This window comes from Aphidius gifuensis, linkage group LG2 (assembly GCF_014905175.1).
Source record: "Aphidius gifuensis isolate YNYX2018 linkage group LG2, ASM1490517v1, whole genome shotgun sequence".
NCBI classification, from domain to species: Eukaryota; Metazoa; Arthropoda; class Insecta; order Hymenoptera; family Braconidae; genus Aphidius; species Aphidius gifuensis.
Genome location: NC_057789.1, coordinates 11,728,990 through 11,745,620, shown reverse-complemented (window position 1 = coordinate 11,745,620; position 16,631 = coordinate 11,728,990). Strand labels below are relative to the sequence as shown.

General features: G+C 26.9%; 4 protein-coding genes, 1 long non-coding RNA gene and 1 pseudogene across 8 annotated transcripts; 3 read left to right on the top strand and 3 right to left on the bottom strand.

The window, feature by feature from the left end:
• Positions 1-494: 494 nt before the first annotated feature.
• On the bottom strand, positions 495-2,221 carry LOC122849131. Of its 4 annotated transcripts, none has more exons than XM_044147733.1 (3): positions 2,183-2,221; positions 1,241-1,768; positions 495-713 (listed from the first exon to the last, which is right to left on the bottom strand). In XM_044147733.1, the coding sequence occupies exons 2-3, from the start codon at positions 1,753-1,755 to the stop codon at positions 707-709; spliced, it is 522 nt and encodes a 173-aa protein (XP_044003668.1). In that variant the 5' UTR covers positions 1,756-1,768; positions 2,183-2,221; the 3' UTR covers positions 495-706. The 4 variants fall into 4 exon arrangements, with proteins under 4 accessions (XP_044003668.1, XP_044003663.1, XP_044003665.1 ...); XM_044147728.1 differs by lacking the exon at positions 495-713 and adding an exon at positions 958-1,175; XM_044147730.1 differs by lacking the exon at positions 495-713 and adding an exon at positions 958-1,130.
• Positions 2,222-4,254: 2,033 nt separating this feature from the next.
• On the top strand, positions 4,255-6,564 carry LOC122849119 (annotated as a pseudogene).
• A 1,121-nt stretch (positions 6,565-7,685) lies between these two features.
• LOC122850376 (CD63 antigen-like) lies at positions 7,686-8,267 on the top strand. The gene is made up of 3 exons (XM_044149534.1): positions 7,686-7,758; positions 7,840-8,070; positions 8,154-8,267. The coding sequence occupies exons 1-3, from the start codon at positions 7,696-7,698 to the stop codon at positions 8,265-8,267; spliced, it is 408 nt and encodes a 135-aa protein (XP_044005469.1). The 5' UTR covers positions 7,686-7,695.
• Positions 8,268-9,083: 816 nt separating this feature from the next.
• Positions 9,084-11,636, bottom strand: LOC122849116 (alpha-ketoglutarate-dependent dioxygenase alkB homolog 4-like). Its single transcript, XM_044147709.1, has 4 exons — positions 11,379-11,636; positions 11,142-11,267; positions 10,546-11,060; positions 9,084-10,445 (listed from the first exon to the last, which is right to left on the bottom strand). The coding sequence occupies exons 1-4, from the start codon at positions 11,496-11,498 to the stop codon at positions 10,301-10,303; spliced, it is 906 nt and encodes a 301-aa protein (XP_044003644.1). The 5' UTR covers positions 11,499-11,636; the 3' UTR covers positions 9,084-10,300.
• On the top strand, positions 9,460-10,068 carry LOC122850375. The gene is made up of 3 exons (XM_044149533.1): positions 9,460-9,575; positions 9,663-9,849; positions 9,916-10,068. The coding sequence occupies exons 1-3, from the start codon at positions 9,460-9,462 to the stop codon at positions 10,066-10,068; spliced, it is 456 nt and encodes a 151-aa protein (XP_044005468.1).
• A 1,812-nt stretch (positions 11,637-13,448) lies between the features above and the next one.
• Positions 13,449-13,955, bottom strand: LOC122849167. The gene is made up of 2 exons (XR_006373519.1): positions 13,601-13,955; positions 13,449-13,535 (listed from the first exon to the last, which is right to left on the bottom strand). It is a non-coding gene; the product is annotated as an uncharacterized LOC122849167 (long non-coding RNA).
• Positions 13,956-16,631: the final 2,676 nt, after the last annotated feature.

The following is a 16,631-nucleotide window of genomic DNA, read 5'->3' as shown; positions in this document are numbered from 1 at the left end:
TTACATACATTGTTGCTGCTGTTGTTTTTCGATTCAAATCAACTTTATTATTATATAATTTTCATGCACATTAATTTAACCATTATTTATTGTTAAACCACACGTTCTATTAAAAAAATCAGCATCTTTTAAAATATTGATTCAAATATAAGTAGCTGATAAAAATCATTTCAATTTTTTTTATTTTAAATTTATTTTTCGTTTTTTATTTCTACAATAAAAAAAAAATTTATGTGTTTCAGGGGGGTCGTGCTATATCCCTCCTTTATGTATATGTTTATGTCAATCATATATACATCTAATCAACATTTTGAATATCAACTTTCAAGTGTTTTATTTGTGGCTAGAAACTATTTTTTTTTTTATTTTCTTGTTCTTGTTGGTTTTTTTAACATTGTCGGCAACATTAATATTTTCCAGGATGGTACCGCTAATTAAAAATTTAATTTATGATATTTATAATTTTAATTAAAAATCCAGTAATAAATAATAATAATAATAATAATAATAGTATTAACTTTATAAATGATAATAGTTTTTAATTGATATCAAATGGTTTCAAATATGGTTCTTGGGATAATTTTTCAGATTCTTTTTCATCAAGATTGTCCGACGCTCGAGGTGTACCAAACTACCAACAGTATAGTTTCAACAAGACCAAGAAGATTACTGTACTCATCTGTTAAGAAACTATCTTCTGCATTTTCTACAATCTGTTGATTAAATAAATGAGATGTTATCATTTTTTTTCCTACTTGGTCAATAGCAACATTAAGAATTAATCAAACCGGATTTTTAAATATAAATTTAAAAAAAAATAAACAATGGGAAGAAGAATTTGAAAAATACATGGATTATTAATTAATAAAAAAAACTTCGTATTAATAATTTGGTTTAAGCATAAGCAACATTTTTATTATTTAATAATATGATAAAAACTAAATAATTATTGCGTGTTCAAAGACGTGGCAAAAAGAGCTTAAAGTGTGCTCGACATGCCCCGAAAATACATATTTAGTTTTTTGCTTCAAAATGAACACTATTATTGACAATAGATATTTATTATTTTAGAAGCAAAACCTCCACCACCTCTGTATCCTCGACCACTTCCGTGATAACCTTCTGCTTCTCTATTTTTTATCAATTGGTAATAACGTCGTCTCCAGTATCTAGCACTAATTTAAAAAAATTGTTAAAATTTTATTTTATTTTTAAATTGTTTATTTATTATTTTATTTACCTGTTGTTATAATAGTTGTTCAGATTATCACCTGATTCACCACGTTGTCCACCAAGTCCACGTCCATGAACATGATTACTTTCCCAATGAATTGATTGCTGGACGCGGGCTGAGTGGCCGTACTGTTGTTGGACGTGTTGAACCAGATAATCATTATTTTCCGAATAAGTTGATTGTAGCAGTGATTCCTGCTTGGGAAAATTACTGTGTCCAGTTGGTACAATACGCTGTACAACATCAACACCACCAACACCAAGTCCATTAACATCATCATCATCATCGTCACCTGGTACACCTCGTTGTTCAACACTATCACCACCAACACCACGTCCATTAACATTATTATCAACGGATACAGCACGTCGTTCAGCACTATTTGATACTGTGGGCAGTTCCAAACCGATTTCAATTGCTTCGCATTTTATGGCGTTCAAAAGAGCTTGGGCATGTCGATATTTCTTGATGATGGCTTCTTGTTTTCGGGCCTTTGATATCATAATGTGATTTGAGGCCATTTTTTTGACTGATCTACAATTAAATAATAATTATTTAAACAATATAATAACTAAAATAAAAACACCAATGAATATATTGACAATTGATTTTTTTTTTTTTTTTAATTAATTAATAATTATCAAGCAAACTAACAAATTCATCAAATTTAAATTTTTGTGGTAAAAAAAATTAATTAATTAAAAAAAAAAAGCATGTAATTGATTGCTAATCAAGTATTTTTAATCTATTAATTTATAAAACTAAAAATAGCAACACGCGGGCAGCAGCAGCTGAATAATAAAAAAAAAAAACCGTTAACAATTAATAATCACCAGATAAAATCAACAATTAAATAAAACAATAATATTGTTTATCAAATTTTGTAAAAAAAAAAAACAAATTATATTTGTTTAGGTAATTTTTAATTATTATTTGGAGACGCTTTACGGTATATATATGACTATACGCTGCGACGCTTAACTCTGCAACGCACTGCAACGCAAATGACCGATTTGTACAGCTTAAAAAATTCGAAGCAATTCGAAGATTCCCTTTTGTTCCTTGTGCTCTAAAAACAGAGATAGAAGATAAATAAATTTTATGATCAGTGGGGGAGGTGAAATTTTTTTGTTTCTCGTGAACACTGAACAGTGACATGAACAGAGACAGAAAAAAATGAAATCTAAAATCAAGCAAATTTAAGGATCTATAATTAAATGATAATTATTTAAACAGTATTATAACCAAATGGCTACTGCTCCTATAGACACTAATAATCATTAATCATCATTAATAATAAATAAATAAATAAAAATAAAAGTGCCAATGAATATATTCACAATTGATTTTGTTTTTAAAACTTTTCAAGCAAACAGTTGAACACTAATAAAATAATCGAATTTACACAGCTCGTGGTCACAAAAATAAATAAATTAAAAAGTAAGCACGTAAGTAAGTACGTAATTGATTAACATATAAGTATTATTATTATTATTATGAAAATGTTTAATAGTTTATAAAAATACCAAGTAAATTGTTATCAATGATTATTTATAAATTATAATATAAGGCTGATGAATTGTCATTTGTCATCACAAAGTCAAAGTAATAATCTGATTAAATTATATTAACTGCAGTTAATATAATCCATGGATTTTTCTTTTCAGCATTAAGTACCAGATAAAAATGTTTGTGACATATTTTCTAAAAAAATTGAATGAGCTGTTTGTATATATCATCAAAATTTTTATTTTTAATGCAATTTTTCATAACAGTATATTGACTTTCAAATACGTCAGTATTGTAAATTATCAATGATAAATATGGGATTATTTCTCAATTGTAATAGACCAGTTTCAATATTTTTGGACGTGAATGCTCTGACCATAATTTCTATAAATTAATTTGGGTTTTTTTAACTCAGAAACCTAAATATAATGTTATAATTAACAAGTGATTTTGCACTAACATAAATAAAAGGTGCGATCGCCAAACAATTTTGTACTGAAGAACAATCAAGAACAATAATACATACCCCATCCTTGTTTATCAATTGGATCATCACGATCACGTTTTTTTTCACGTTGTTGATAATTTGATATTTGTGTTTCATGATTATTTTGTAATGTCTCTGTTATTGGTAAATAAAATTAAAACAATCCATAGCACTTTCATCGTTCAGCATCATTTTTCTCATGGACATTTAAAATGCAAGATTAAAATCTCTACAGGATGTGTGGCTTGTTGGCATTTTATTTAGCAAATGTGATGTTAATTTAATAAAATCCAAAAATAAATCACTTCTACCAATGAAAAAAAAGTATGATAAATTTAAGCTGTTGAAATAATTGGGCATCATCAACAGCAACTTGCCACAACTTATTTGTGATAAAGTTATTGGTGCTATGTTGATAAAACGACTTGCAAACTTCGTTCAAACGGTTCACATCATGGTTCATGTTTATGGAAGTTTTCATCATTTATTAAAAGTCATGCATTGCAATGAGGAGTTTCTGGGATGATGATTGCTTTTATTCATCATGTTAACAAAAATTATTTTTTATAAACTTTTGTTTTTACTTTTCAATAATAAATAAATAAACCTGTAGATTTTTTTTTTTGTAATTACATTTTTGAATGATTAATTATTTTTTTAAATTATAAGGCTGTTGGAATTCTGTTTGCTATTTACCTTCAAGGTCACATATAAAACAGCCTGACAACCATAAATAAAAAAATAAATCTTTCATATCGTATTTTATCATGTAAAATTACATTTCTGTAAATAACTTTTCTGTAAATTTGTATATTCAAAAATAAACAAATAAAATAAAGTTTAATTAACAAAATATACATACCTACTTATATATTTTTATTGATGAAAAAAAAAAAAAAAATAGAATAAAATATAAATGTATAAAAAAATTAAAAAATCTATGATTTATAAAATAAATTAAAAATTGATTGATGATTATTCATTTCAGTGACTTATGATACGAGGTCACATGAAACACACATGTCGTCATATCGCTGGCAGCTTTTCTCTGAGTCATTATCAGCAAGATAACAAGAGTCGACAGCCACCTGAATGTGTCGTACTTATATTTTAACAAAATAAAAAATACGCCAGTTTACAGTTGTCTTTGTAAGAATTAAAAATATTATCAATTTATATTAAACTAATTCAATTATTTAATCAATTTTAATTTAGCATCATTTGTGTTTTAATATAGTATAAATAAATTTTTATTGTATTATGTTAAATACTAAAAATTAATTATTATTTTCAAGATAATGGCTGCGACGCACCTCGAAATGGGCCTAAGGTGCATCAAATATCTTCTGTTTGGTGTTAATGCATTATTTGTGGTTTGTTTATATATTTTTTTTATTCAACTATTAAAAATATTTTCTTTAGTAAATATTACGTAAATACAATATATACCATAAATGTCATTTAATTTTTATTTTTTTTTCACCTGACTAATATATTGGAGGGTAAATAATACTTGCGTTAAAAATTTATAAAAATTTCATTGTTACTATCAAAAAGACTATCAATTACGAAAATTCATGGTTGACCATCTGTCGTGGATTTTATTCCTTGAAATTGTTTTTTGAAGGGGAAAAATCGAATGGAAGGTTATTTATATTTTTTTGTTGATTTTTTTTTTTTTTTTACATTTAAATAATATAAAGCAAAACAATATTAAAACTTTACTTGCTTGTGTTCTGACAAAGACCTGACAAATAAAACAAACTATTGTGGCCTCGATTTTTGAAGTTTATAGTTTAAATATGACGCGGTTCGAACGGTTAATAATAAAACAACGTATAGAGTCTCGGTCAAACGATCAATAAAAAAAAATTATAAGACTGATGAAATATTTATGTAAAATTAGGTAAAATTGTCTCTAAAATTTTCAAAAAATATTTACAATATCATAATAAAATATTAAAGTAAATAAATTAATATATATTTTTTTTATTTTACTGATGATTGAAATAACATGAAACTCATTTTATTATCTTTCTTTGTTAAAAATATCTTTATTATCAGATTTCTTATCGTATATCACCATGGTTCTCATCAAGAAAAAAAATAAAAAAGCAAATATTTTTCCAATCATCACTAATATTTTTTTTCATGACTATTGTTTCAATTGAAATAATATTTTTTTTAGCTTACTGGAGTTATGATAATATCGATTGGCACAACAATATACGCTGTTTATGAAGATTTTCAACATTTTTTAGACCAAACTTATTTTCACCAGCTTCTGTACTAATGGTACTTGGTGTTTTAATATTTGTCATCGCATTTTTTGGTTGTTATGGTGCTATCAAAGAAAGTACCTGCATGGTACTCGTGGTAAATATTTATAATATGTTAAAAATATTATTTATAAATTCATTAACTGAAAATTAACTAATAATAAAAAAAAATTTAATTACTTTTTAGTTTGCATTTTTATTGACAATTGTTTTAATTGTTGAAGTTGGTACAGCATTTTCGGCTTATTTACTTCAAGATAAAATAACGAGTGTCATAAGAGACAATATAAATTCAACAATGCAACAATATAAATACAATACTGAAGCTGCTGCTGGAGTTGATTTTATGCAATCAAGGGTAATTTAAATAAATGAATGAAAATTAATCATTTGAATAATATTAAATTAATTTTAGTTACAATGTTGTGGATTCAATGGACCATATGATTGGGAAAATATATTAAATAATGAAAATAAAGATTTTCCTGGGCCAGATTCATGTTGTGCATTTACTGCTGTTGTTGATGATGATAATAAAATATGTGCCGGACCATACCAGCATGGTTGTCTTGAACGTTTGATAATGATTGTTCACAGAAGTGCATTGAATCTCAGCACAGCTGCAATTGCGATCGCTTTGATTCAGGTTAATTATTTTTTCTTGTTTTTATTTTTAAATTTAAAAATGAGTTAATGATATTTTTATTTTGTTATTTAGTTCACGGGAATAATGTTTGCCTGGACACTTGGTCAGGCAATACGAAAACAAAAGACAGCTAGAGAAAAAAGAAGATGGGAGCTCAGAGAAAATATTGTCAGTGGGTATCAGCCTTTGGGAAAAACTGATCCCTTCACAACTTATCCAGTTGTTTATATGAAATCTTCAGCTCCATTTGAAGCTTCTTTAGTACCCTAATTTATGTAACATGATTATTTGTTTTTTTTTTTCTATACAAACATCAATGAGTATCTTTAAAAAACATTTAATAATGTGAATGATATCATAGTTTGCGATAAAATTATGTTATATTTAATTTTGTTTGTTTCAACTTATACTTATATTGAATATACAATAATATATTATATACATAATAAATATAAATTAATATATAATAATTTTATCATTTGAAGCTTTTATTTTTCAACTAGAATATTTCAAAATTTATAAAAATTCATAAGACTCAGGAAATAAAAAATTAAATTCTTTTGATCGATAAAAGTAGTTTAAAGAATAATTTCATAAGATACAACGAGGTCATTTACAATCAATATATTTTTAAAACTATAAAAATAGAAATAATTAAGAAACATCATTCAAAAATTTGATGTTTCAAAGTTGAGAAAAAACATTAATAAATGCTTAAGAATTTTTTGACAAAAAAATAAATTTATTTTAAACCGGTAAGTATATTCTCTTTAAAAATACTTATTAATAATCAACAAAAAAAAAAAAAAAAAAAAAAAAAAATTTATATAATTCATTTGTGTAAACACGAAAATAATAATCGCTTCAGGGGAAATAGATGATAAAAAAAAATAAAATTTTTTTTTTGTCACACTCAACAGTTTGTTTCAAGCAGTTCAACGAATACACGTTGTTAAAAATAATAATAATAAAAAAATAAAAAAAGTGGAATTCAATAAATCAAAATTTGTTTTTTTTTTTTCCTAAATATAAATTAACATGACGTCTGTGTATGTAGACATGAATCAAAAAAGGGTACAATATTTTATGTATTTCATCAACACAATTTTCATGGTACGTTAAAATTTGATAAATAAAATATTCAATTGTTTGAAAATTTTTTTAATTTTTATATTGTTCAGGTATCAGGAGGATTGAGCATATACATTGGAATGGCTGATGATATTTATTATTATCATGTAATTAAAGTTTATTCATTCCCAACAGAAATAGTTAAATTCACTGGTATATTTATACTGATAATTGGATTCATAGGCTACATTGGAATTTTCAAAAAAAGAGGAAAACTAATAATTTGTGTAAATAAATTTAAATCTAAAAAAAATTTTAATATATTTATATGATGATAATTATTGAATATTTATATTTTTAGTTAATGTTTTTACTATTTATTGCAATTGTTCTGGAAATAAATGCTGCAATATTTGCATTTTATCTTGAAGATGATTCAATAAAAATTTCTGAAAAAGAATTAAATCACATGATTAATAATTATTACATTGACTCAAAATCTGCCAGTTCTTTTGATTCTATTCAAGACAGGGTAATAATTTTAATAATAAATATAGTTTTAATATTAATTTTCTCGTAATTATAATTTTTTTTTTTTGTATTTTTAATTTAGTTGAGATGTTGTGGAGTTATGGGAGTAAATGACTGGAATAATATTCGCATTGATCATAAAACAATACCAAATTCTTGTTGTCAAGTTAGATTTACAAGTAATAATAATGAAAAAAATAAATTTGTTTGTGCTGAATATTATGATTATGGTTGTCTCAATCAAATGAAAAAAATCATAAAAATGAAAACAATTTTATTAATATTTGGAACAATGTCCGTTATTTTAATACAGGTAAAATATATAAAACTTATACAAGTAAATGTTAACTATTTCAAATAAAATATTTAAATTAATATTTATTTTTATTTAATTAGCTGGCTGGAATCGTATTCATATCAAAATTGAGAACAAAAGATGAAGAAAACAAGTTAAACAGACAAAAATCAGAATTATCAAAATTAGTTTACCCTGATAGATTAGAAGGATAAAAAAATTCCAACTTTTTTTTTTTTTTAAGTTTAATCCACTACATTTAACAGAAAAAAGATAAAAATTGTTTTTAAAAAAATGTTTAAAAAATATTGGAAAATTTTACATTTAATATCTATGATTCATAAGTAACAAAATACATAAAAAAAAATTTTGTTTCGATAAAAAACACAAATGAAAACACAAATAGTTAATGAATAATAGATAAAAAGAAGTAGTCATTTAGAAAACATCGAATTAGTTGGTCATTTGTAGCCACCTCGACAAGTTTCTGAGAAAAAAAAAATTTATTTTTGTATTTTATTTATTCTAAATTTTTTTTTTTTTTAAACGTGGCTTTGATTTTAATTTGTGTCTATTAATTACTATTATTATTTTTCATAAAAAGTGATTTATTTTTTCTATCCCTTTTTGGATTAATTTAAAAATGAACGACGAAAATCAAAGCACGAGGTTGAAGTGGTTTCTTTGTGTGATGAATGGACTTTTTGTGGTTTGTAAAGAATTAAATATAATTAAAACAAATTTTTATACGATTAAAAAAAAATTGTTATACAACTAAAAAAAAAATTTCAAGTTTAATTATTTCATTATATTGTGTATTTAATTTAAAATGATATTATTTTAATTTAAACTTGAAATTATTTTTATTTAATCATAATTCCATCACAAGACATAAATAATTTTCAAAGAATAAAAAAAAAAAAGCTTCAAAATAATAATTTATAACGATGTTTTAGTTGAAAATTTTTCGCGACAATTTTAATATCAAATGAATTTTTCAATTATTTTCCAAAAGAAGAAAAAACACATAATTTTTTTAATTTTTTTGTCAATTTATTTATTACCTGTATCATCACCTGTGTAATTATCTTTTTTTTTATTCCTATTTTTTAGCTGAGTGGAACAATATTATTATCTATTGGCGCAAGTTTTTTTATTGCATATGCCAATATTAATCACCTACTTTACCCTCATCATTTCACACCAACAACTATATTATCAATCTTTGGATTATTAATACTTGTCACATCATTTATCGGATTTTTTGGTGCACTTAAAGAAAGCTCTTCACTGATTTTTTTGGTAATTAAAAGATATTAAAATTAAAAATTATTAAAAAAGTAATATAAAAATCATATGTATTTTTTATTTTATTAGTTCTTGTGTTGTTTGGTGATTCTTGTAATAATGGAATTATCAGCTTCAATATGGATTTGGACAAATAAAGATAATATGATAGACATTGGAGAAATTATGTCACAATATGAAGAAAATCAAGAAGCTCGATTGACCCTTGATGCAATGCAAACATCGGTAATCAATTAAGAAAATTAACTATTAATCGACAAATAAACTAATAATAAATTTAATGATACATTTTTTTGTTCTAGCTTCAATGCTGAAATTAATGATATTTCAGCACCACATTCATGCTGTTTTTCAACAAAAAACAATGAAAATAATACAATTACATGCTCTGGTTATTATCAAAAAGGTTGTAGTGGTCCATTAAAAACATTTATACATGAAAACGCAATAAAAATAATAACATCAGCAATAATTATTGTGTCAATTCAGGTAAAATATTAAAATATTTATTTTAAATCGAAGCAATAAAACCAATTTTTCAATAATTAATTTCAGATAATTGATCTTGTATTGTCATTGACATTTAGAAAAACAGTAAGAGAAAAAAAAGTAGCTATAGAAATGGAAACATGGCAAATACGTAATAGCTCCATTTATCATCCATTGAGCAATGGTTATAATTCATATATACATTTTGATTCGATTTGAAAATGTTTAATACAAAAAATATAAATTAAATTAAATTATTACATGTGTATATTCAATGATTGGATTAAAATAGTTATCATTTTAAAATTTAAAAATAAATTATTAAAGGAATATTAAGAAAATTCAATGTATCAAAAAAAAAAAAAACAGTCCATTGTAAAAATAAAAATTCACGTTAATTTGAATATATATACATTATAGACATATATGTATATAATTCATATTAAACAAGTTACCAAAAATTCTTTGATTTTTCAAGAATTTCAATTGTTTCGTGAGAATTTTTACCTGATGAAAGAGATGTAAATTCTCTGTAAGCTATGCAAACTCGTCGAAGATCGATATCTTCTCTTAACACTGAATGTTCCCATTCATATCTACAAAAGAAAAAAAAAAAAAAAACAAATAAAAATTATTAGACAAATTTCAACTAATAAAAAAAAATTATATTTTTGATTCTTTTATTTATTAAAATACCTTGAAGGACCATATAAAATCATCAAAGATCTTGCAGGCATTGGTAATCTGATGACGACATCGCCAACAATTACATCAGCATTCGGCTGTTGTCGTTCAACAACTGGAGGATAAGTATCAAGATCAGGAAGATTATACTTGGTATTTGGACCACTAAATTTTGTCATAGTCAATACTGAATCACCAATAACATTGACTGTTACTATTCTTTCTCCCCATATCCAACAATCATCAATATGTGGATCAATTGATGAGCCTCTTTCTTTAGTATACTCCAAACTACATTGTTCAATTGTACAAAAATTTTTTAACAATGATTCATTATTTAATTTATGTTGAACAAATTTTGTTGTTATTGGAAATCCATTAAAATTACCCAAACGTAATTTACGCTTTTTAAAATTACATTTTGGTCCATAATTTTGTTTCCTACGACCACTTTGTGATGTTTCCCAAGATAATTCATCAAGATTATTTATCAAATTTTTTGATTCTTGATGACTTAAAAAATCTAGCTAAGACAATAAATTTAAATAGTTAATTTTTATTATTATTAGTTATTTGTTTGATTATAATATTAATTTTAATTAATGTACCTTAATAAATACACCGGGATAAAATATTGGTGTTCCAGTATGATTTGGATGATTGTTAAGAAGATCAATATCCCAACCAGGCCATGCTTTATCACATTCTGGACAATAAACGTAGCTTGGCAATTGCTAATAAAATTAAATATGACATTAATTTTTGATTAAATACATGTTCATCTCAACATATATTAAAAATGAATATGGAAATTAATAATTTGTAAACAATAAATAAAAATTTACCTTGAATTTTTCGTAAAAATTTTGTTTGCAAATTTTATATTCTTTTTCGCAATAAAAACATGTTCGAATACCTTTACAACCACATGAACGTATTTGTTCCATTTTATTACTTTTAATCATCTAATTATTTGTTGCAAAAAAAAATATTAACCAATAATTTATTTATTTATGATTGACTAATTTATTATACACGTCAACAATGGAGGCAGCCATTTTCTGTCATAGTGTTATCGAACCCATGAAGACAAAAAATCAGAAGAACTAGATATAACTTGCTAAATGTATAAAAACTCCGGCACCAGCACTGTAGAAGCTCAGAGGATTTCTGATGGTGGCGCTTTAGCTTTTCTATGTAAAATCTATATGTGTCATAAGCGCGCTATCAAAAGCCCTAATGAGAACATCCTCTGAATACGGGTGCAGCACCCGTATTCACGGGGCAAAATTGTTCTCATTAGGGCTTTTTTTTCCGCTGATGGCGCTAAACAAAATTTTTTTTATATAGATTTCATATAGAAAAGCTTCACAAACGCCACCATCGGAAAAAAAAAACGCCCTAATGAGAACATCCTCTGAATACGGGTGCTGCACACTGAAATATAATAAAACTGGAAGGTGAACTCCTATGCTCAGCCAATGCACGGAGTGTCGCTAGAGATAGCAATATATTGGATGGCTTTCCCTCTCACTCACGCATGCGCACATTAAATCTTGTACAGTCAACGTCAAAACAAACTAGTACTACACGATATAAAAGTTACATTATATTTCAGTACAGTCTCAACCAACTTTAGTTGACGTGACTGTACCGACAAGGACAAAAGCCCATCCATTGAATTCTCTCGAGGATAAGTATGTGGTTATTTAGTATGTTGACTGAAATATGTTATAGTCCATTTATTACCAGAAACAACTGACTTTTTCAATGATAACTGGGAATAATCTAGATGTTTCTGGTAATAAATGGACTATGGCATAGAACTTGTTCGAAAAACTATGCTAGTGGCCACACGCCTTAAGTTCGGCTTCCAGTTTTATTATATTTCAGTGGTGCTGCAGTTCAATTCACAGGACATTACAATTTAGGGCTTTTTTCCTCCACTGGCGGTGCTTGTGGAGCTCTTGTATGTGAAATCTATATAAAAAAAATTTTATAAGTGCCATCACCGGCAAAAAAAAGCCCTAAATTGTAAAAAATTTGCCCTGTGAATTGGACTGCGGCACCCGCAGAGAGAAGTCTTCTCTCTGCACCCGTACACACCCGTATTCAGAGGATGTTCTCATTAGGGCTTTTTTTTTCCGATGGCGGCGCTTGTGAACTTTTTATATAGATCTACATAGAAAAGCTTCACAAGCGCCACCATCAGAAAAAAAACGCCCTAATGAGAACATCCTCTGAATACGGGTGCTGGCACCCGTATTCACAGGCAAGGTCCCTAGATGAGTTACTGGATTTAGACAGGTCAAGAAGACTAGAAATACAGGAGGACTTACTCCCTATCTCGCCTGTATATAAAAACCGTTCCGCTATGTGATCGCCGCATAATTGAGGGGCGCTAGTAGTACCACGGTAACGTGCGCGACTTGTATCGCTTTTTTTTTACAATGCGCACAATACAAACATACTGTGTCCATGGAGTTTTATAAGGAGGGTAATCTGTGACGTCACACTGTGTATTAGCATAGGGAGCTGTTGAAGCTCACGGAATGGAGCAAGTCAGTACATTTTTCTGCCAGTGATGACGCTAGTAGCGAGAAGATCCGAAGTCACATGGTGTTTTTTTGTTTACATTTTTTTTTTCTTGTGTGGCTCAGTTAGAGTATTCCTTTATGTTGTAAAAAAATAATTCAACTCAATAATACATTATTTATTTAACAAATAAAATTAAAGCAATACATTTTAATAAAAAAAAGTACCAAGGGTAAGTAATGGCTAAGGAAAATTTAATGTTTAATAAATAATTTTTTATTAAAAAGATCATTCCAAATAAATTTCATTTCAATTACATGTGATGCAAATGTTGACTTCAAATACGTAGTCCAATTGAAGTTAAAAAAAAAAATATAAAAACGTTTTGTTGTTTTTTTAAGTTGATGAATTTTTCCATGTACATCTAGCATGAATAAATAAAAATGTACACGTTTCTTTTCCTCAATCTGTAAACAATGATATTTATTAATTATTTATTTATATTATTATTTAAAAAATTGTAATAAATTACCTTATACAACAATCATAAAAGAGATCCATCAACATGGTTTTTCCAATATCACCATCAGCACCATACAAATACAAACCCTCTGGTGGTTTTTTTGTCTTTTTTTCTTTTCCAACTAATTTATTTAAAAAACTTGGTTTTTCTGCTTTTTATGCATTAATGCCATCATAAACATTTTGTACAACACGCATTTGATATTCATCCTCAATAAGTTGTTTATTTTTTATATTTTTTTTAAAAACTTCAATTAGACTATTATTATTTCTTATGTCAACTTTGGCATCACATGTAATCGAAATAAAATTTATTTGGAATAATCTTTTTAATAAAAAATTATCTATTTAACATTAAATTTTCCTTAGCCATTGCTTACCCTTGGTATTGTTTTTTATTAAAATGTATTGCTTCAATTTCATTTGTTAAATAAATAATGTATATTATTGAGTTGGATTATTTTTTTACAACATAAAGGAATACTCTAACTGAGCCACACAAATAAAAAAAAATGTAAACAAAAATACCATGTGACTTCGGATCTTGATGAGACTAGCGCCGTCATGGCGATAATGTGTACTGACTTGCTCCATTCTGTGAGCTTCAGTGAAATTTCGAGAGATTACCCTCCTTATACTCCTCCATGACTGTGTCAAACACTAATAGAGTATTATATTAATAAGAAGACCAGAAATACAGAGTGACCTATCCACTAAATAGCCCAGCAGAATGTCAGATATTGAGGGAAGTAGAGATTGGTAACGTAAGTATAGTCAAGTATATCGCATAATACAACATACTCTGACGTGTGTATGCTCTATTAGTGTTTGTCAGAGTATGTTTGTATTGTGCGCATTGTAAAAAAGCGATACAAGTCGCGCACGTTACCCGGTACTAGCGTCCTCAAATTATGCGGCGAACTATAGCGGAACGGTTTTATATACAGATAGAGGAAAAGTCCTCCTGTATTTCTAGTCTTCTTTGATTATACATTAATGATGTTTGTCAAGAGTATGTTTCATTGTGCGCATAAAAAAAAGCGATAGAAGTCGCTACGTTACCGTAATTACTAGCGCCCTCAATTATGCGCGATCACATAGCGGAACGGTTTTTGAGGCAAGTTCGTCCTCCTGTATTTCTAGTCTTGAAGAGACAGGTCATCCGAAGAAATTTGTAACGCGCCTTGGGGATCAGTGGTTGTGCGCATGCGTATATGTACACAAGATAGGTACGTATCAATGTATGTATGCGTGATAGTCACAATACATTCACACATGTTTATCAATGTTTATATTTGACATTGTCTGACGTTGAATTGAATTTAATTTGTTAATTATAGATACTTGATATTTGATTATAAATGCAATTTTGATAGCTCGATGGTCGTCTCGGCTCAGTTCTCACTACGGCTACTTATGGCGCTTTAGCGACGTACGGTTGTTTTAAAACTAAAAGGCATAAAAATCTCAAATACAGGTGCCTATCTATATCATCATTTATCAATGCTTCAATAAATATTGTTGATTGACGAAATGACGATTGTTGTTGTTGTTCGTTGTCGTTTCAAAATTCATTGTTATTTATTAAAACGTTAATTTTGTAATAACAAAATGAGTTCATCATATTATTTTGATTGTTTTCATCTATTTCCTATGTATAAAAGATAAAAAATTATTGTTCAATGGCACAGATAATAATTCCATCTCCAAAATTTGTATTTTCATTTTTATTTCTTTCATTCACTATATTTGCTCTCACCTGAATCATATTTTCTATATTCATTTTGATTATATATTTATCAACTCATTGTAATAGATTATTATGATGACGCTATTTGCATAAAGTAAATAAACAATATTTATTGAAGCATTGATACAGTGATGATATAGATAATCACCTGTATTGAGATTTTGTGCCTTTGTAGTTCTTCAAACAACCGTACGTCGCTAGCGCCATAAGTGAGCCGTAAGTGAGACGGAACTGAGCCGAGACGACCATCGAACACAGCTATTAGTACTCCTATATTCAAATAGACAAAGTTAAATTAATATACTATCATAATTATATTTTATTTAAAAGAAAAAGAAAAAAAAAACTTCGTTCAGGTTATTTTATTCAATAATATTTTATAAACATTAATATTCTTATTATTATTTTATTTCATATTAATTTATTGATCATTAATGATGATTACAGATGCAAAAAAAAATTTTATACATTTATTTTATGACTGCAATTCATAGGTGTGTTCGTTCACTTTTCACACCGAGCGTATGCACCAGTGATGGGTAAATGGTCGATTTTTGAGGTTTCATACACTTACAGTAAGATACTGTAAGATACTGTAAGAAACTGTAAGATACCTCTGACGCCATTTTGAACATTCTTATTGACTGTCGACTCGACAATTAGTTCTTATTGCTCGATATATATTGGTACATGTAATTTATTTGTTATATAAATATATATAATATCAAGGAAAACCAGTTTTAAGGAATTAATGTTGCTTGAAACATAATTTTATAATGCATTCCTTAGTGCTCCATCTTTTCTAGCTACTGCTTTCCTCGGACATTTTCTATTTATTAAATAAATAATATACATGTCATTTTATTTTTTAAAAGATGGAAATGTCCAAGAAAAGCAGTAGCTAAGGGAAAGATGTAGCTAAGGAATTAATGTTGCTTATAAAAGAATTTCTTAATAACTGTATTCCTTAGTCAACTTCTTTTCCTTAACTACTATTTTTCCTGGGATTTTATTTATTTAAAAATAAAATGCATGTGATTTTATTTATTAAATAAATTACAATGTCCAAGGAAAAGCAGTAGCGAAGAAAAACATCTAGCTAAGAAATTAATGTTGCCAAAAAATTATGTTTTAAGGAATTAATGTTGCTTTAATTTTAAATAACTAATTTTTTTAATAAATAAAAATCCCAAGGAAAAATAGTAGCTAAGGAAAAGATGGAGCTACAGTTGCCAAAGAAATTCTTTTTTAAGCAACATTAATTCCTTAGCTACATCTTTTCCTTAGCTAC